This window comes from Myotis brandtii, unplaced genomic scaffold (assembly GCF_000412655.1).
Source record: "Myotis brandtii unplaced genomic scaffold, ASM41265v1 scaffold583, whole genome shotgun sequence".
NCBI lineage: Eukaryota > Metazoa > Chordata > Mammalia > Chiroptera > Vespertilionidae > Myotis > Myotis brandtii.
This window is the reverse complement of record NW_005370191.1, coordinates 143,843-165,173: the sequence shown is the minus strand read 5'-3', so window position 1 is coordinate 165,173 and position 21,331 is coordinate 143,843. Positions and strand designations below refer to the sequence as shown.

The 21,331-nt window shown below is 47.4% G+C and overlaps 1 protein-coding gene across 1 annotated transcript; it reads left to right on the top strand.

Moving 5' to 3' along the window:
* The first annotated feature begins 8,049 nt into the window (after nt 1-8,049).
* Nucleotides 8,050-21,325, top strand: ACTL6B (actin-like 6B). The gene is made up of 14 exons (XM_005879103.2): nt 8,050-8,181; nt 8,619-8,695; nt 8,895-9,060; nt 9,363-9,463; nt 15,657-15,754; nt 16,388-16,482; nt 16,548-16,654; nt 17,337-17,426; nt 17,581-17,642; nt 17,753-17,867; nt 18,006-18,086; nt 18,186-18,281; nt 18,486-18,572; nt 21,201-21,325. The coding sequence occupies exons 1-14, from the start codon at nt 8,157-8,159 to the stop codon at nt 21,279-21,281; spliced, it is 1,281 nt and encodes a 426-aa protein (XP_005879165.1). The 5' UTR covers nt 8,050-8,156; the 3' UTR covers nt 21,282-21,325.
* The last annotated feature ends 6 nt before the right edge of the window (nt 21,326-21,331 follow it).

Sequence of the window (21,331 nt, the reverse complement as noted above, 5' to 3'; positions counted from 1 at the left end):
CGCCCAGGGCCCGGCTGGGCGAGACCAACTACTTAGTGGGGGGAGGCCGGAACGGAAAATACCATTTAAGGGGCAAAGATGGACTCCGTCAAAACGAAGCTATTGCTCCACACTATTTCGACGCAAAACGGACCCAAATTAATGCTTGGCTTTCCGAAAAGGAGTAAGATATCCCCCCGGGGGCTGAAAGAGGTGGTATCGGCATAGGGGAGGGGGAAACCGCTCTCTGGTCACGTGACCTACACTCCCGGATTGGGTGGCTCCAGACTGGGAAGGGAAGCGCCACGCCCCGCTTCTCTGTTTGGCCACGCCCCCTACCGATGAGGTCACGCCCCTCACCAGGAGTCGGAGCTGGGAGATCCTACCCGCCCAGGACTGGGCCTCCTGGAGGCAGAGGGAAGGGGCAGCAGTTCTGAAAATCCCCCAGCAGGAAGGAATGGGCCAGCTGTGGGCCCTTGGGAAGCTGGGAATGCCGTGGGAAGGGTCTTGCTGAGGCAGTTTCTCACCAAAGTGGGCTTTTGTAGAACTTTTTACAGATCTGCATGACACTCTATTAACAACTCATATTTATTGAGTTCCATACTGACTTACTTCTCACGAAAATACGATGACGTTAAGTACTAGCATTGTTTCCATTTTATAGTAGTGGAAGTGATTCCTAGGACTGCAGAGTAGAGATATGAACCAAGACAGCTTTAGCGACTTTACATGCAATGGTAACACTAGTCTCTCCATGAATCCCCCTGAAAGGGATGAGACTGTAAGTATAGGCCTGTTTCCACCTCTGTAAAATGAGAGTGTTTACAACTACCTGCCCTGCAAGTCAGCTTGGATTGTTATGAGATCCCCATGGATTTTGAAAAGGCTCTGGGAAGTTCAAGTACATGAATAGCCTTCATTGAATCCTCATGTAATTTAAAAGTAAAGTATCAGCCGAAACCGGTTTGGCTCAGTGGATAGAGCGTCGGCCTGCGGACTGAAAGGTCCCAGGTTCGATTCCGGTCAAGGGCATGTACCTGGGTTGCGGGCACATCCCCAGTAGGGAATGTGCAGGAGGCAGCTGATCGATGTTTCTCTCCCATCGATGTTTCTAACTCTCTATCTCTCTCCCTTCCTCTCTGTAAAAAATCAATAAAATATATTAAAAAAAAAAAGTAAAGTATCAAAACAGACTATTTTTATTTAGCCTCTATTATAGGCATTAAAATAGTTTTCAAAGCACAAATTTTAAAGAAAATAAGAAGAAAGTCACATTCTTAGTTATGCAAAAATTCCATTTATGTGAATCTACCAATTTAGTGATATATTAGCAATAGGTAATAGATGTCAATTTAATGTTACAACTTAGAAGGGACCTTACAGGTAATTTACTTCAATTTTCTCTCAATCTACAGATGGGCAAAGTGACTTCCCTAAAGTCACTTAGAAAACTAGCAGCCTAGGACTAGAACCCAATTTCGTTCATCTCTCTAGGGCATCTGAAACTGCTTCCCCTCACTTTAGTTTCTGTGCTAATATGCTTCCCTATTTTAACTCATTTAGCAAATATTTATCGAATCCAAATGATCTATCAGGCACTGTCCTGGGCACTGAGATTACAACTGGGAACACATGCACCCCTTTCTGTGTGCAGGGAGCTGGCAGTTTATAAAGGGAACAGATGGTAGATAATTATTTAAATAACAATAATCCTGGAAGTACCACTTACTAAGAGCAGAACGTTTGAGAAGGGCCACATTTGAGAAGAACAATCAAGAGGTTTTTTGTTGTTGTTGTCTTTAATCCTCACCCAAGGATATGTTTTATTGACTTTAGAGAGGGAGAAACATCGATGTGAGAGAGGAACATGGATTGGTCGCCTCCTAAATGCACCCCAGCTGGGAATCAAACCCGCAACCCTGGGTATGTGCCCTGACAGGGAATTGAACCTGAAACCTTTTGGTGTACGGGAAGGCACTCCAACCAATTGACCCATACTGGCCAGGGCAAGAGTTTTAAGTTGGGATGTATTAGGTTTGAGGTATCTAGGAGAGGTGCAAGGAAGAATGTTCAGTAGGTGGCTGTCCAAACAGGTCTGAGGCTCAGCAGAAGAGTCGCGGTTGAATTAGATCCTTCAGAGTGACGTTTTAGAGCAGGGGTGGGCAAACTTTTTGATTCGAGGGCCACAATGGGTTCTTAAACTGGACCGGAGGGCCGGAACAAAAGCATGGATGGAGTGTTTGTGTGAACTAATATAAATTCAAAGTAAACATCATTACATAAAAGGGTACGGTCTTTTTTTTTTTTTTTAGTTTTATTCATTTCAAACGGGCCCGGATCCGGCCAGCGGGCCATAGTTTGCCCACGGCTGTTTTAGAGCATATGAAGTCATAAAGAGGTTTGGGGGAAAGACAAGATGGCCTGAGGTCAGGCAGAGGAGAAGCCAGAGAGCTAAGAAGAAAATCAGGAGAATGTGAGTTTTGGAAACCAAAAGAAGAGAGTGTTCCAAAAAGAGAATGATGAATGGTGTTGAATGCTGCAGAGAGATGAAGCAAGACTGGACTGGGAAGTGCACATAGGATTGAGTAAAGCAGAGGCCACTGGTGACTTTGCCGGAGCATTTGCAAAGGATGTTCTGCTTGCAGTGGGCTGAGGGTGAGTGAGAAATGACACAGTGGAGACAACCAAAGTGACCAAGGCTTTGGGAATCTTCACTTGGAGGGTGTAGAAAAGTGGAATATCAGTGGAAAGAGAATGTGGGGTCCAGATATTTGTGTTTTGATGGGAGCTACTAGAGCAGCGGTTCTCAACCTGTGGGTCGCAACCCCTTTGGGGGGTCTAACGACCCTTTCACAGGGGTCGCCTAAGACCATCGGAAAACACATATATAATTACATATTGTTTTTGTGATTAATCCCTATGCTTTAATTATGTTCAATTTGTAACAATGAAAATACATCCTTCATATCAGATATTTACATTACGATTCATAACAGTAGCAAAATTACAGTTATGAAGTAGCAACGAAAATAATTTTATGGTTGGGGGTCACCACAACATGAGGAACTGTATTAAAGGGTCAAGGCATTAGGAAGGTTGAGAACCACTGTACTAGAGCTTGTTTAAATGATAATGGAAAGGACGGGTGGGTGAAGGTGGATGAGGGAGGTGAAGGATTCAGAGAGGTAGGGGATGGCCAATGAATGACCATTTTCTCTGAGGAGGCAGAAGCCCTGGAGCACATGTGGAGAACCTGGCTCTGACAAGTAATGAGGCACTTCCTCCTTCCTCTAACTGTTCTTTCTCGGGCTTCTTGACCTTCTTCCCCTCCTCAGGGCATTCTGTAAACCTTGTTTGTGTGGGGGTTTTTTCCCAGGATCCTGACTTCAGCCTCCTCTTCTCACTGTCTGTGCTATTCACTGGTGATTTTATTTATTACTGTGATTTTAACTACCCACTAATTGCTCATAATTCTCAAACCTCTGTCTGCAGCCCAGATATCTTTCTTCATGACTTGGAGTATGTCTGACTGCAGACTGAATATCTCCATCTGAAGGCTTATGGACAGTGATGTGCTAGCGTCAACTTGTGCCAGCTCGGACCAGCTAACAAGGTCCCATTGTGTACCTCTCTTCCCCACTCCTCCTTGCTCAGTGAAATCATATTTATTGTAGTAACTTATAATCATCACGGTAGACGTATTTACACCATGGAAATCAGCAAATGTTTCAGATCAGGGCTCCTCTTTCTCAAAGAGATTATTGTTAAAACATTTGCTACACACCACTGTTCTCAGACATCTCACATTCAATATATTCAAAACTAAGTTTATCTTCTTCTACCCCACCCCAGTCTACCCAACTCTACCCTGTCTTTGAATCTCTTGGCCCAGTTAACACCATCCACCCAGGAGCTTCTGACTTCCTCACTGCACATATCCAAAGTATGCTCAACTGGTTAGTACAGTCCAAACTGCTATAACAGAGACTTCAGGACTGTGGGGACACCTCTGCCATCATCAACACTTAGCATTCATCTCTGTGACCAGTGTGGCCCAGGCAGCTTCCACTAGCATTGAGATGAGATTGGGGTGGGGGATGGGAAGCACAAGTGCTTTCCTATTTAAGGACACCACTAACTTCTGCTCAGAAGTTGGCCAGAATGAAGGAAGGCTGGGAAATGTAGTCTCTAGCCATATACTTAGCTAAAACATTATTAAACAAGAAAAAGGGGTGATGACTATTGATATAAGGCTAGCAGTCTACACACTGGTGGATACATCTTGTCAATGCTGCTGCTTGTATATTTCTTAAATCCATCTCTCCTGCTGTATGCCAACTGCTATTCCCTTGATTTTTGCCTATTTCCTGGCCTCTAGGATAGTCCCTCTCTAATCAAACAACCAAATAACTGCCAGAGATATCTTTCTAAAATGCAAATTGGATCATATAATGCTGCTGTTCAAAACCATGTGACAGTTCCCCATCAATTTCATGAGAAGGACCGAACTTCTTTGCATGACACGTAGGCTGGGTCTTGTACCCTCTACTCGATCAGAATGCCTTCCATCCCCATTCCAACTCTATTTCCTTGTCAGCTGGAAAAATGCAGGTAATTTTCTCAGGCTTAGTTTCAGTATTGTCTCCCTGACCACACTGTTGTTTGTGCCCCACTGCAATGCTGGCTGCATTCCTATTTCAGCCTTACTGGACTGTTTATTTCTGGGCACCTGCCACCCCTGGCTAGGGGTTCCCTATGAAGCCAGGGCACTTGGTTTATCTGGTAGAGAGCTGAAGGAGAGCTCACCAAGTGATGAGCAGACCCTCATAAGAGCCAAATCATTTCCAAGGTGTGGGGTCTGAGGGTCCTGGTCCTACCATCTTTGATGTCATTACCAGGTGCTCAGATTTGGCCTTCCTGAATGTGGGCCTGTAGTGTGAGAACTTCCAGTTGACTTTATTGAATTAACCGTTTAATCATCCATCTTCCAGGATAGACATTAAACCCGACAAGAGTTGCATAAGTTATATAAGCCATTTTATTCCCAGTGTCTATCAAGCACCTAGAGAACATCTATGAAATGAATAGAAGCATGGCAACATTTCCCCCAGGATCAATACTTTTCACAGTTCAGATCTCAGCTGTCACTTACCAGCTGAGTGACCTGGGGCAAGTCACTTAATCTCTCTATGCCTGTTTCCCCTGCAAAATGCAGGTAATAATTGGGTCATTATGAAGACTAAATTACTCAATATTTGTAAAACATTTATAACAGTGCCTGGCACATAGTAGATGCTTTGTGTTTACTAAATAAAAATAGAGTTCAGGCCTGGCCGGCATGGCTCAGTGGTTGAGCATCAACCTATGAACCAGGAGGTTACAGTTCAGTTCCTTGTCAGGGCACATGCCCTGGCTCAATCCCCAGGGTATGCAGGAGGCAGCTGATCAATGATTCTCTCTCATCATTGATCTGTCTATCCAGCTATCTATCAATCTATCTTTCTTCCTCTCTGAAATCAATAAAAAAAAATTTTAATAGAGTTCAGGCACGAAAGAATTTATCTTTTGCTACTTTTCCAGTTTCATCTCTCCCTGACAGTGGTCTCTGCCACCAGCTCATATCCAACCCTCCTACACTGAGCTCCACATATGCCAGAAATGTTCATGTCTCTAGACCTCTGCACATGCTATTCTCTATGAGGAAGACCTTTCCCACTTTGTTCACTAGTGAACCCCTATTCATCCTTCACAATTCAGTTCAGACTTCACTTCTAGAAGCCTCCCTGGACTCTCAAAAACAGGAGGCCCCTCCCTCCTTCAGGCCTCCATTTCATCCTATTTTCATGTATGTCTGAGCTCCCTGCTACACTCAAACTTCCTGAGAGCTGGGATATATAGTATGCACTGCAGCATTCCCATGCCATGCACAATGCCTGCCACATGGTAGACGTAAAAGATGCTTGTTAAATCAATGAATGGATGAATGAAATATATTATTAACCTTTACCTTAACTACTTCCATAATATAATAGAATAGCATGTCGGATCCAATGACAAATGAAGATTGGCCACAGTTGACTTGGCCAAGTCTAGTCCTGTAGTTAGGCAACTAGCTTTTCAATTAGCTTTTCCACCAACCATCACAGGAAAATTCACTTATCATTACCAGATAGAGATGTGCTAGATTTCTAACTTATGAATAATAACATTAAAGCCTCAAAAATTCCCCAGGGACATTCTTGGGACCCAACATTTACTGAGTAGTCTTACATGCCCAGCTCTTAGCTAGGCACTTGATTCTGGCATCAGATTAAGTCCTACAGCTGTCCTACAGATGGGAAGAGTGAAGCTTGGAGAGGCACAGAAAGGTGTTATGATACAAAGTCATCTGTCAACTGGCTGATAAGAGATGTGATTTCTAGTCCTGGCTCTTTCCCAGTTGGCTATGTGACCCAAAACAGGGGTCTGCCTCTACATCCATGTGAAATCTAGAGTTGGATCAGTAAGGTTTCTCTCAACTGGGGAAGTTTCTGAATGTGAGATCCAGACTGGGTGGGAGAGGGGGTAGTAGGAACTGACAGGTGAATTTACAGAAGAAGTGAAGAAACATCATTAAATATCAACAAAAAGAGACATGAAGGCCCTAAATAAAATTACTTTCCCCTCCAGTGTCCCTTTAATTATCACTTCAGCATTTTGAAAGATGAAAACAATGCAGGTGCTAGGAAGTTAAGGGGCTCATCCAATTCATCTGGGCCTCAATTTATAGCGGCCAATGACTGACCAAAGGTCGCTCAAGAATATTTCAATTTCCCAGCTTTTGAGTAATCTATCTCCCTTATAGCTCATCCCTCCCACTGAAGCCTGGACTCCTCCAATCTGGGGAGCCAGGCCTAGACGTGGAACCAACCCTCAGCATGTGAAATACCAGGGGTTTATCTATGAACCAACTCAAGCCATCTGTCCTTCCAGAGTGGGCATCTGGTGAGCAGAGAACCTTCAGGGGCATTCTCCCATCACATAGTACCCTCTTCCTCTAAACTTAATGCTCCCCCAGCCCAAAACAAGTAGGTGGAAGTGCCTCCAACACACAGATGCATTCACATACTGACACATACAAACACATGCATACAAGCACACACCTATACACATACTCACATAAGAGTCTCACAGCTGAAACAATGCAGGCACCTTCACCTTCACCTTTGCTATCAAAACTGCTGTGGAGGTGGCTTCATGCCAGGAGCCCAGAAGAATCTAGGAGCCTTCTAGTTGTTTACTTGATAAATATCTTTTGAGGAGAACAGATGAAGATAGAATAGGGAAAGGAAGCTGAAGCTGGGTTAGCTGAGCACCATGTATGAATGCATACATAAGTGTGCTCAGGCACCAAGGGACAGACAAGGAAAAGAGGGGCCATCAGAAAGACAGGGAAGGTGAGACACCCCCACTCCCCTACATTTCCCTCTCCTCCCTCCACCCCATTTCTCCCCCGCTCCTTATCTCATTCAGGCCTGGGTATGGCAGAACCTTTCTCAGGAGCCTGAGGGTGGGTGACTCTCCCAGCCTATGGCACCCTCTCCTTGGTCCCAATTTAAAAAGTAAGGGAGCAGCCCTGGCTGGTGTGGCTCAGCGGGTTGGGCATCGTCCAGTGCACCAAAAGGCTGGTGGTTGATTCCCAGTCAGGGCACACGCTCAGATTTCGGGCTCAATCCCCGGTAGGGGGCGTGCAGGAGGCAGTCTTCCGCTCTCACATCATGTTTTTCTTTCTCTCCCTCTCCCTTCCTCTCTCTCTCCCTCAAAATCAATTTTTAAAAAAAAAGGTAAGGGAGGAGTGGCCCCAGCAGCAGTCACCTTGCAGAATCCTGGTCTCCGGATGGCCATGGTCGCCATCTCTTGGGTATTCCTGCTCTCTGCCCTTCAGGGCCCGTCTCACCGTTCTTGCTAACCACACGCTAACCGAAGGCAGTGGTGTCTATCCCTTTAAAGCAGCGGCCCCCGGCTGGGTTATTGTCTCTCTTCGTACCCAATCCGCAGTGCTGTTGGGGGTGGGGGATCCGGCCTCGCGATTGGCCGCCCCGCGCCCCGCCCCACCCGGGATCCCGGGAGCTGTCCGGCCGCCTCGGTGCTGATCCCGCCGCCGCCCACGGGCCGCGAGCGGAGCTAAAGCGGGCACTATGAGCGGGGGCGTCTACGGCGGAGGTGAGCGAGCCTCCGGCTTCGGCCTCTCAAGCCTGGTGGGGCCCCACCTGCAGCCCTGCGCCCCGACCGGCGCGACTCAAGCTCTGGGCACCCCGGGGCCTGTCGCCTCGGTGCTCGAGCAGGTCCAGCCCCGGGTTGGGGTCCTGCGCCCCTCCTACCTTCGGTCTTCCCCAGACTCGCGCGCGCGCACCTGGCCCAACCTCTGCACCCTTCAGCCCACCACCGCCCGGCCCCGACCCCTTCCTTGCCAGCAAAGACACTGGCCTGAACAAGGCCACTGGGCAAGAAGGGACTTGGGAAGCTTGACTCCGGACTCCAAGCCAAGCTCCCACGCGTCTCGGCCGGTATTGAAGGTGGCTCTGCCATGACTTCTCCTCGGAACGATCCAGGGGGAGAGATCGGGGGAGACCCCCTCACACACCTGTCTCCCGACACAGATGAGGTGGGCGCGCTGGTCTTTGACATTGGCTCCTTCTCAGTCCGCGCTGGATACGCTGGGGAGGACTGTCCCAAGGTGAGCCTTCCAGCCCCTTCCCAAACCCTAGGGCCTCCGGACGCCTCTCCAGGCTCCCCAGGAACCCCGGGCTCTCGGCCCAGAGAGCAGCTTTGCTGAGCGGGAATGTGGGAGTCCACCCAGGGCGGGCTGAGGCCCTGCCGAGGGCGGGGACTGGGGCAGGAGGCTGATCCCTCTCCCCGCCGGTTCACGCCTCCAGGCTGACTTCCCTACCACAGTGGGGCTGCTGGCCGCGGAGGAGGGGTGCGGGCTGGAGTTGGAGGGGGAGAAAGAGAAGAAAGGGAAGATCTTTCACATCGACACCAACGCCCTGCATGTGCCTCGGGATGGAGCGGAGGTCATGTCACCCCTCAAAAATGGCATGAGTAAGGGGCCCCCATCCACCACCTCCTGACACACACCTGAAGTCCACCCCTCAATCCGGGACACAGCACCCCACAGCCATGGAGTCTTCCTTGCAGCCACCCAAGTCCCAGGGATCCCCTCACTGCTTCCCACAGCTGCCCAGTTCCCAGCCCGGTTCCCAGACACCTGGGAAGGGGGGATTGCCACCGGAGCTGATCCCACTTCTCCTCCCCTGGACTTGGTCTTTCCCCTTCCTTTCCTTCCTGTCTCTGCACCCCTGCCTGCCCAACCTCATCTCTTCCTGCTGGCATCCTGGCCCCAGTCGAGGACTGGGAGTGCTTCCGGGCCATCCTGGATCACACCTACAGCAAACACGTCAAGTCCGAGCCAAACCTGCACCCAGTGCTCATGTCTGAGGCGCCGGTAAGTGCCTCCTCCAGCACTAGTCCAGCCCTGGGCCCATCATTCACCTCTCTCCTCAAGCCTCTGTCATCAATCACCCATCTCAGTTTTCAGACTTTCCCTCCAACCACATCTTCTTCCTTCCTCCCTGGTTTGGTCTCCATCCCGCTCTCTCTTCCTACTCTATCCACTCACCCTTCCCCCAGCCAGCCTTATCCACTTTTTTTTTTCTTGTAAAGTCCTTTTTTGAACTTTTAACTTAAATTTTTGTCAATACTATATATGCACATAAATAATCAATTTTCTTTATAAAGTATGTTAAGGGAAAAAATTGCCATCTATACTCTCTTTCTTCCATTTACCTTTTCCAGAGGCAGCTGCTTTTCTCTCTTTTAGCTAATTTTGTCATTTTCTTTCAAATCACTAACATACTTAAAATGCTACTTGTGGATGTTTTAGTTTTAGGCATTATCCATGGATTTCCAACTATAGAAAATGAGCATTTAGCTCCTTTCCTCCCCCAGCCCACATCACACATATTTGTTACTCCCGCCTTTTAAAAAAATTTTTTTAATTGATTTCAGAGAGGAAGGGAGAGGGAGAGATAGAAATATCAATGATGAGAGAGAATCATTGATTGGCTGCCTCCTGTACGCCCCCTTCTGGGGATTGAGCCTGCAACCTGGGTATGTGCCCTTGACTGGAATCAAAGCAGGGACCCTTCGGTCTGCAGGCCAACACTTCATCCACTGAGCCAAACCAGCTTAGGGCACTCCCACCTTTTAAAAACCTTGACTCCGGATATACTTTTATTGATTTCAGACAGGAAGGGGGGAGAAAGAGAGACAGAGAGAGAGACAGAGAGAGAGAGAGAGAGAGAGATCAATGATGAGAGAGAATCATTGATTGGCTGCCTTCTGCATGACCCCTACTGGGGGTCGAGCCCGAAGCCAGTAATGAAACATGACTTCCTGGTTCATAGGTCGATGCTGGCCCAGCACTCCCACCTTTATGTACAGTTGTATTTTAGGTTTTTCTAAGATCAATATTCAGTATTTACACTGTTATTATTATGTATACTAATCAGGGCTGAGCCAGGCAATAAACTATGGTTATTTTTCCTTTCCTGCACAACCTTTTGTTTTTCCTAGAACTGAAATTGTCTTGATGTTTATTTTGCATAGTTTCCTATCTACTTAATAGTGTGACTCTATCTACTTAATAGTGTGACTCTAGCCCTGGCTGGTTGCTCAGTAGTGGTTAGAGCGTCAGCCTGGGGACTGAAGTGTCACGGATTCGATTCCTGGTCAAGGACATGTACTTCAGTTGCAGGTTCCCTAGCCCTAGTAGAGACGTGTGGGACACCTGTGGGAAGCAACTAAGTGACGTGTCTCTCTCACATGGATGTTTCTCTCTCTCTCTCTCTCTTTTTCTTACCCTCCCTTCCACTCTCTCTAGAAATCAATGGGAAAAAATATCCTTGGGTGAGGATTTTTAAAAAAATGTGAACCTAAATTATTCATCATTTATTTATACTTTTCTTAATAAATTAATTCCTTGCCCTAGCTAGTTTGGCTCAGTGGATGGAGCGTCGGCCTGAGACTGAAAGGGTCCCAGGTTCGATTCCGGTCAAGGGCATGTACCTCGGTCGGCCTGAAGACTGAAAGGTCCCAGGTTCAATTCCAGTCAAGGGCACATGCCCATGCTGGAGGCTCGATCCCCAGTAGGGGGCATGCAGGAGGCAGCCGATCAATGATTCTCTCTCATCATTGATGTTTCTATCTCTCCCTCTCCTTTCCTCTCTAAAATCAATAAAAATATATTTTTAAAAATAAAATTCATATGGAAATCAAGGGACTCAGAATAGTCAAAAAATCTTAAGAGAACAAAGTTAGACAACACATACTTAAAAAAATTAATTACTTTGGCATTGTGTCAGTTTCATCTTCTTGAAGAAATCTCTTCAAGAATCCACTGATTTGCTCCACTTTGGACTGGTTGCCTTCTACACAGAGAACATAGCTATCATCCTGACATCTCCCTTCACCATCATTTTAGGGAATCTCTTTGCTTCTCTCCTATGTTAAAAATCCTGTTTCCTGCATCTCATGACTACTTTTTAAAACATGCTTTATTATTTTCATGGAACACATCCTCCAGTAATTGCCTTAGAAAAGTCACAGGAAGTAAACTTTCTGAGACCTTGCGTGTCTGATCTTATATTGATAGCTTAGCTAGGCATAACACTCCAAATTGGAAATCATTTTTCTTCATAATCTTGAAGGTACTTCTCCATTGTTGTCCAGCTTCTATTGTTGCCACCCAGAAGGCTGAAAATATCTAATTTCTGATCCTTTGATGTAATTTTTTCCCCTTCTGAAAGTTATAGAATTTTCACTTTGTGTTCAGTGTTTTATAATTCCACACTATTATATTGGTTTATTTTCATTAATTGCTCTAGACCAGTGATTTTCAATCAATGTGTCACAAGAATTTTAAAAACATATAATACCTAAGTATTTAGTCAGAGTCACTGACCTCTTTTCCCTTAGATTGTCAAATAAATAAATAAAAATTACAACAGCCCTAACCGGTTTGGCTCAGTGGATAGAGCGTCGGCCTGCGGACTCAAGGGTCCCAGGTTCGATTCCAGTCAAGGGCATGAACTTTGGTTGTGGGCACATACCCACTAGGGAGTGTGCAGGAGGCAGCTGATCGATGTTTCTCTCTCATCGATGTTTCTAACTCTCTATCCCTCTCCTTTCCTCTCTGTAAAAAATCAATAAAATATATTTTTTAAAAATTACAACAGCCAACACTCATTCAATGTGAATGAATCAAAATTATACTTTTTTTGGTCAGATCGGCAAAAAGTATATTTTTGGGTGTGCTTCAGAATTTTAGTAATTAGTTTATGTGTGCTGTGAAATGAAAAAGGTTGAAAATCACTGCTCTAGACAGTATGTCATTTCAATCTAGAACCTGTCTTTCAATCAGTGAAAAAAATAATTCAGTAATTATTTAATTCAGTAATTTAAATTACTTATTTATCTCAATTTTCTCTGTTCTCCCTTTTGGGAAGTCTTATTATTTGGATTCTACACCTCTTGAACTGGTTCTCTAATTTTTGTATTTTTTCCCACCTTTTCATTTTCCCCTCTAATTTCCAAGATATTCCCTCAGCTTTATTATTTTTTAATAAGTACATGGGTACACAAAGTGGGGGCAGATTTTTAAAATTTTTATTGCTTCCAGAGAGGGAGAGAGGGATTAAAATATCAACGATGAGAGAGAATCATTGATTGGCTGCCTCCTGCACGCCCCCTACTGGGGATCAAGCCTGCAACCTGGGTGCCTGACAGGGATTTGAACCATGTTCTCCTGGTTCATAGGTTGACCCTCAACCACTGAGCCACACAGGCCGGGCTCAGCTTTATTTTTTAACCCTTCTATTGATTTGCTCATATCTGCTCCTGTATTTTTAATTTTCAGGAGTTCTTTTTTTGCTACACAAATGCTACTTTTTAGAGCATCCTATTCTTGTGTTATGGGTGCAATATCATCTGTTAACTCATAAAGGATATTATAAATTTTGCTTTTGAAAGTTTTTGTGTCCCTGCATAATTTTGGTTCTCCTAAGCTGTTTCCCTCCCCCCCCCACCCGCCTGCCCTTTTTTTGGGTTCTCTATCTCAATTTATTTTGTTTTTAATTTTTAATGTTTTTAATATATATATTTTCATTGATTTCAAAAAGGAAGGGAGAGAGAGAGAGAGAAATAGAAACATCAATGATGAGAGAGAATCATTGATCAGCTGCCTCCTGCATGCCCCACACTGGGGATCCAGACCCGCAACCGGGGCATTTGCCCTGACAGGGAATTGAACCATGACCTCTTTTTTTTTTTTTAGATTTATGCAAATCCTTGTTTGTCTGCTTATGATTAAGATCGTGGACTAAGCCCTTGCCAGTTTGGCTCAGCCGATAGAGCGAGGGACTGCGGACTGAAGGGTCCCGAGGCACATTTCTGGGTAGTGGGCTAGATCCCCAGTAAGGGGCGTGCAAGAGGCAGCTGATCAATGATTCTCTCTCATCATTGATGTTTCTCTCTCTCTTCCTCTCCCTTCCTCTCTGAAATCAATAAAAATATATTTTAAAAAAGAAAAAGAAAAGATGAGTGACTAAAATGCTGATAGAGCCCTAGCTGGTTTGGCTCAGTGGATAGAGCATTCCATTCTGATCAAGGGCATGAACCTCAATTGCAGGTTCAATCCCCCGCCCTGGTCAGGACCCTTCTAGAGGCAACCAAGTATTGTGTCTGTTTCACATTGATGTTTCTCTCTCTCTCTGTCTCTCCCCCTCCCTTCCACTCTCTCTAAAAATCAAGGGAAAAAATATCCTCCAGTGAGGACTGACCCAAAAAATAAAAGAAGCTGATAGGAAGCTGTGTGGGGTGGGGGCTATGACCTTTGCTATAGGTTGCTCTGACTGGGATGTTTGTTAGGCAGCCTCTGATATATGGAATCTTGATATCTTTGATGTAACTCACAGGAAAGATTTCCATCCTAAAGACAGGCCTGGCACCAGCATTCTAAGAGCCAAGTGAGAGAGTAGGACTGATGTTCACCATATCCTTCCACTTTTCTCCTGAGTTAGGGTGAGCAATAGCCCAGTAATATGGAATTGGGGAAAGAGTTTAGGATCTGTTACTTGAAGAGCTTTAAACAATCTTATTTTAGCTTTCCCTTCACTTCCACTTCCAGAGATACCTGAAATGACCCATTCCTGAGCCCTGTGAGGATTCTGCAGTTTAACACAGGTTGTTTCTGATTTTTTCCACTACTTCCTGAGTCAGCATTCTTGGATCTGTGAAGTCAGTTACCACTCACCTATCCGATCTCCAATCTTAGAAAATATGGTGCTGTTTTCTCCTTTCTTATTTTTCCCAACCTTTGAGGACATCTCTCTCTCTCTTTCTCTCCCTCTCTCAGCTAACATTAACCTTTTTGATGTTAACAATTTAATACATTCACAATGTTGTACAACCATCATTTCTATCTAGTTCCAAAACATTTTCATCACCCCAAAAGATAATCCATTTTCATAAAGCCATCTCCACTCCCCCTGCCCCAACCCTTGGCAACCATCAATCTGATTTTTGTGTCTATGGATATATCTATTTTGTGTTTTTCATAGAATGGAATCATACAATATGTGGTATTTTGTGTCTGTATTTTTTCACATAGCATAATGTTTTTGAGATTCATTCATGTTGCAGTATATATCAGCACTTTGATTTTTATTATGGCTGAGTGATATTCCATTGTATGGATATACCACAATTGGTTTTCCTGTCCATCCACTGATGAACATTTGGGTTGTTTCCATTTTGGCTATTGCTGATAGTGCTGCTATGAACAGTTGTGTTCAAGATTTGTTTGAATACCTGTTTTCAGTTCTTTGGGGTCTATAACTAGGAGTGGAACTGTTGGGTCATATGGTAATTTAATGTTTAACTTTTGGAAGAACTGCCAGTTGTTTTCCACAGTGGCTGAACCATTTTACCTTTCCACCAGCAACTTACAATGGTTTCAATTTCTCCACATCCTTTCCAACACGTGTTGTTTTCTGTTGTTGGTTTTTTCCTTCAAATTATTATTACCATCCTAGTGGGTGTGAAGTGGTATCTTATTGTGCTTTTGATCTGCCTTTCCCTAATGGCCATCGGCATTGAGTATCTTTTCATGTGTTTGTTGGTTTTTGTGGGTTTATGTCTTTTTAAATTGCCCCTTGATTATAGTTTTGCTGGGATCCTGGAAGGGAATAAAATTAGATGTTTGTATTCAATCCACCATTTTTACCCGGAAATATCTCCAGCTTTCTTACCTCTGAAATGATTAGAATGGGGAAGAAGAGAGATGTATTGGGGGCTAGGAGGAGCCTGAAGTGTGGATATTGTACAATAAAGAACACTGGGCCAGGAGTCAAGAAACTATGACTTGAGTCCCAGCTCTACCATGTAACCTTTGGCAAATCACTATCTCTCTCTGAGTTTTGTCTTCTTCACCTGAGTTTGGATAGTGGTCTTTACACTTCTTTATAGTTCTCACATTGTAAAGGTCAATGTGGGTTAAAGGGACGACCTCGTGTGTGTGTATGTACGTGCATGGTCTGTGCCTCTCCATTCCTGAGTCCCCTCCTGCACTTTCTCCCCAGTGGAATACACGGGCCAAGCGGGAGAAGCTGACTGAGCTGATGTTTGAACAGTACAACATTCCTGCCTTCTTCTTATGCAAGACAGCTGTGCTCACCGCGTATCCTCTGGGCGGAGCTGCTCTGCTTGGGTGGAGGGCCAGAGAGGGAGTGTAGCCTGCTGAGCTAGGGGTTAGGCTTGATTCTATGGAGATAAGGTCCTGGAGGGGCGGACACCCCTATGAACCCCATTAGTACAGAAGGCCCCAGTGGACTAATGCCTTGGACCCTGGGGTGGTCAGTCAGCAGCCACTTCCATTTCCTGGATCAGGTTGGGCAGAGAGAAAGTTGGGCCAAGTAGGGGCTGGGGGCTGGAGAGAAGAAGGCGTATACGACACAGGAGTTTCCTTCCCAAACAGCTAATCAACATTTACATTTTTAAGGATCTGCCTTGCATTGAACCCTGTGCCATGCACTGGGGCAATATGGCCCCTAATTTCAAGGAGCCCATAGGACATAAAACCAAGACTAAAGACAGGCTGGGAGCTCAGAAAGAAGAGCAAGAGGAAGATGTTGTGAGTCAGAGAGGGGAAAAGTGACAGGTCTCAGGAGCCTTCCTCCAGCAAATGGGTCGCAAACAAGGAGAAATTTGCAGACTGGGAATGGGCTGTACCTCAGCATAGCAGAGGTCAGACCTGGGTCCCTGCCCCCTCATTTGCTGCTGCTATCTCTTTGACCTGCCTGTCCTATGCCAGCTTTGCGAACGGACGCTCCACCGGCCTGGTACTGGACAGTGGGGCCACCCACACCACGGCCATTCCAGTGCATGATGGCTACGTCCTGCAGCAAGGTGGGGTCTCAGCAGAGGTTGGGAGTGCCTTGGGAGGCCAGGCTCTGACACCTCTCCCTTCCTAGGCATCGTCAAGTCACCCCTGGCAGGGGACTTCATCTCCATGCAGTGCCGGGAGCTCTTTCAAGAAATGGCCATTGACATCATCCCACCTTATATGATTGCTGCCAAGGTGGGGCCTCTGGGCATCCCGGGCCCTCACTTTATGTCTGTCGACCCATTATCTCATTAGATATAAGAGCGGGGAGCAGCAGGGGTCCTCAGAGGACCTGGGTCCAATTTCTCAATTTACAATCAAGGCATCAGAGATTCAGACAGGCTGAGGGCCGTGGCCTCGGTCACACAGCCAGCTGATAGCACGATGTGAAGGGCCAGTGTGATGAGTTCTGGGGTCAGTTTCAAGGTCTGCGTCTACCATGTGTGACCTAGAGCATGAGACTGAAGTTCCCTGAACCTCATTTTCTTCCCCTGAAACGTGAAACACTACATAAGGCTGCTGTGTCAAATGACATACTACATGCAAAGGTCTGCCTGGACCACCCCATGGAACATGGCTCAGTAAAGGCTGTTTCCTTAAGGTTCTGGTCTCCCACTGCATTCCCTATTCCCTCAGCTTTCTCTGACCCGGGAATTTCAGATCAGCTGTACCAATTGCATGGGTGGAATTCGTGGGAACAGGCTCTCCCCACTATCCCTCCTCTAACAGGGATGGAAACACCTTTTGTGGGCCTCAGAGCAGAGAGCCCAGTGCCTGTTAGCTGCAGAGCCAATGAGTGCTGGGAATGTAGGTGTGGTCAGGGCGGGCTGGGCAAGTATGGGATGAGGAAGGGTGCTCATAGGCTGTACCCCCACAGGAGCCCGTGCGGGAGGGCGCCCCACCAAACTGGAAGAAGAAGGAGAAGCTACCCCAGGTTTCCAAGTCTTGGCATAACTACATGTGCAATGTGAGACCCTGGAGACGACCCCCCGAAACACCCCTTCCCTAGCTGCTAGTCCCCTGCATGAGTAGACAGGAAGGGACAGAGGCCCTGCAGGTGGGATGGGGTTGTGGAGGTATGAGGAGGGTGGCCAACCCTCACTACCTCCCTGGGTTCTCAGGAGGTGATCCAGGACTTCCAGGCCTCTGTGCTGCAGGTCTCAGACTCTCCCTACGATGAGCAGTGAGTGGGGCCCACAGCTGGGGGTGGGAAAGAGGGCAGGCCTGGAGCTCAGGGGGCTCCTATGGTCCTTTGCGATTATCGAAAACAAAGTCTTGCTCCTTTCTGGGCAGGGTGGCTGCACAGATGCCCACTGTACATTATGAGATGCCCAATGGCTACAACACAGACTACGGTGCTGAGCGGCTCCGCATCCCTGAGGGCCTGTTTGATCCCTCCAATGTCAAGGTTGGGCTGGCTGGAGGGCACTGTGGTGGGGCTGGCTGGGTTCCCCCGATGCCGCGGTGTGGGGGAGGCTGGGAAGGGTCACAGGAGTCTGGGGAGAAGGGGCAGAAGGCCCAAAGCCCAGGTCACCTTTCTCTGCAGGGCCTCTCGGGGAACACCATGTTAGGTGTGGGCCACGTGGTGACCACCAGCATCGGCATGTGTGACATCGACATTCGCCCGGTGAGGCCCAAGCCTTCAGCTGGGCAAAGGGGCCCTGGAGAAGTGGGGAGACAGGGAAGGGCTGTTCCCTGTCTGCTTACTCCTCCTCACTGCTCTCAGGGCCTATATGGCAGTGTCATTGTCACTGGTGGGAACACACTGCTTCAGGGCTTCACTGACAGGCTCAATCGAGAGCTTTCCCAGAAGACCCCACCGGTAGGAACCTACCCCCAACTAAGGCCTTGACTCCAGTCCTGGTTTAGTTCTTCAGGACCAAGTCCGTCCTCCTTCCCAAACCTCTAGTGTTCTGGCCACCAGAGCAGAACCTTCCCCCTGTGGCTTCCCAGTCTTCCCCAACCCCAGCCCTGTCCTTTCCCAGAACCCAGGCGTCCGCTTCCCCAAGCCCTTGTTCTCCCCCAGAGCATGCGACTGAAACTCATTGCCAGCAACAGCACCATGGAGCGCAAATTCAGCCCCTGGATTGGAGGCTCCATCTTGGCCTCACTCGTAAGTGGGAAGGGGTCTGGCCTGGCTCTGACTGTGGGAAAGGGACAAGCCCAGTGTCTTGCCTGCCTCCTCATTTATTCATTCAACGAACATTTACTTTTGAGAAAGGGCAGGCATGGTCCCAGAAGGGTTAATGTTCCACAGGACACAAATCAGGGAGCAGAGGCCATGAAGCTGGAGTGGTTGGTTGGGATGAGATTGCCGTGGCCTGTGTGCCAGGGTGAGGCACCCTCTGTAGTCAGCAGACAGGAGACACTGAAGGTTTGGGGGAAGCTTAGGTGACAGGCACAGGCATGTTGGAGAAGACTGTGTCTTTAAGAATCCAGTGTGAGCTGGACCCAAGGGAAGCTTGGAAGGAGGCTATATTGTCCTGGAGTCACGGGTTGTAGTGGGGATGGGGTGAAGAACAGGGGCAGTTAGAGAAGGAGGCAAGCAGGTTGGTCTGGGGCAGTAGGTGAGTTCAGCTTGGACCTGCTGCTGGAGCAGAAGCAAGATACTGAGCAGGGAGCTGGAGAGTGTCAGCCATACAGAGGGGACATCCATGGAGGGGGAGCCCCCGGAGAGACAGAAACAAGGGTCAGAAAGGCAGAAGGCTGACAGTCCGAAGTTAGCTCAGGGCTGAGCATGTCAGCCACACACCGTGATTGTGGGCTTCCTGTGTGCCGGAAGTGTACAGACAGCTTGACACAGTCCCTGCCTCCATGAGCAGGGACAGTCTAGAGCAGGGGTGGGCAAACTTTTTGACTCGAGGGCCACAATGGGTTCTTAAACTGGACCGGAGGGCCGGAACAAAAGCATGGATGGAGTGTTTGTGTGAACTAATATAAATTCAAAGTAAACATCATTACATAAAAGGGTACGGTCTTTTTTTTTTTTTAGTTTTATTCATTTCAAACGGGCCAGATCTGGCCCGCGGGCCGTAGTTTGCCCACGGCTGGTCTAGAGGCCAAGACCATTAAACAGGAAGTCCTCACAAAGTGTGAGGGTATTCCTTTAAGGAAGGACCTGATCCAGTTCAGGGATCATGAAGGGCCTGTAAGGAGCATTCAAACTGCGATGGGAAGACTGAGTAAGAACTCATGAGGTAAAGAGAGAGAGAGGGTGCTTGGACCATGGGCAGAGGCAGGCAAGGCCAAAGGCAGTGAGCAGACACAGTAGACAGTCGAATTATAATTTACGAAGCTCACTTGGGCCCAGTGGTCTCTACTATGATTGGGGTTTGAGAAAGGAGTAGATATTAGGGGGTTGGCCTGGGAGCTTATCAGAGGTCCGACTGACACGACTGACAGAATGTGGACACTATTTAGATACAAGAAGCAAGAGGGAAGGGGGTCTAGGATGAGGCCCAAAAGGACTGTAATGTGAGTCACATATGCAATTTAAACATTTCTAACAGCCATATTTAAGAGTCCAAAGAATAAGGTGAAATTAAGTTTAAAGAATATATATTTTATTTAACCCAGTATATCCAGATGTAATTTCAATGCATGATCAATATAAAAATGATTGAGATATTTTACGTTCTTTTTTCTGGACTTTGTCTTCCATATCTGGTGTGTATTTTACATAGAGCACATTTCAGTTCAGTCCAGCCACACTTCAAGTGCTCAATAGCCACAGTGGCTAGTGACCGCTAGCACATTTCAGTTCAGTCCAGCCACACTTCAAGTGCTATTGGACACACTATTGGACAGTGCTAGGAAGCAAGAAAGACCATAGAAACAAGTTTGGGCCAGACCTGGGGGAAGATAATAAACTCAGTGGTGAACACGTTGAGTTTGAAGTTCTGAGGGACACTTGAGAAAAGGTACCCAAAAGACAGCTAAGCATTTGGCTCTGTTACTCAGCGTGGAAATCTGCAAGGGAAATGGAATATTGGGGGAGGGGTGGGTTTTAGCTCATGAGAAGTCAAGGGAGTGGATGAGCTGGTCCAGGAAGCCTTGTTCTGTGAGCCAAGGAGAGAAAAAGGGACAGAACCGTGGACACAGGCATCAACTTTCAGGCAGAGACAAAGCAACCATCAAAGAGAAGAGACAGTCTGAAATGCCCAGGGCAGGAGACCCTCAGGGGCAAGTTTCAGTAGGGGTGGGGCACCAGAGTGGAGACAATTCCATCTCAAGTCAGGAGGTGCAGGAATGGTGGGTGAAAGATTTTTCTTGGGAATGAGGGAAGACTTGACCAGTTTGTAAGGCCTGATGGAGTGATAGGATGCCTGGTGGAGATGGAATGTGTGCATATACGTGTGTGGGGGTGGGGGTTGGGGGTGGGGGCGTGCTGGGTGCTGGTTGGTTGGCCTGGGGCTGTAAGTTCCACCACCCAGCTCAAAAACAGCGCCTCGCCCAGGGCAGACGGTGAGAAATTCATACTTGTTGAATGAATGAATCAACATTATGGTTGACCGGCATGAAGGAGGGTATTCGCCCCCAGTATTCTGAAGGGGTTGGCGGGATGATGGCGCGGGTGGGGGTTAGGGAGGCCGTTGCCGGAGGGAGGTGGGACGGAGGATGGGGGGAGGCCAGGAAGAGGGTTTCGAGGGGCTGAGCCTGCACTGGGAGAATGTGGGGAAGGCCCCCCCACCCCCGTTCCTTCAGGGCCCCCCTGACCTCCGATGTCATCCCCCGCACCCAGGGCACTTTCCAGCAGATGTGGATCTCCAAGCAGGAATACGAAGAAGGCGGGAAGCAGTGCGTGGAGCGGAAGTGCCCCTGAGGCCTCCCCAAGCGCAGAGAAGACCCCTAACCCCCCAACTCCGCCCCGCC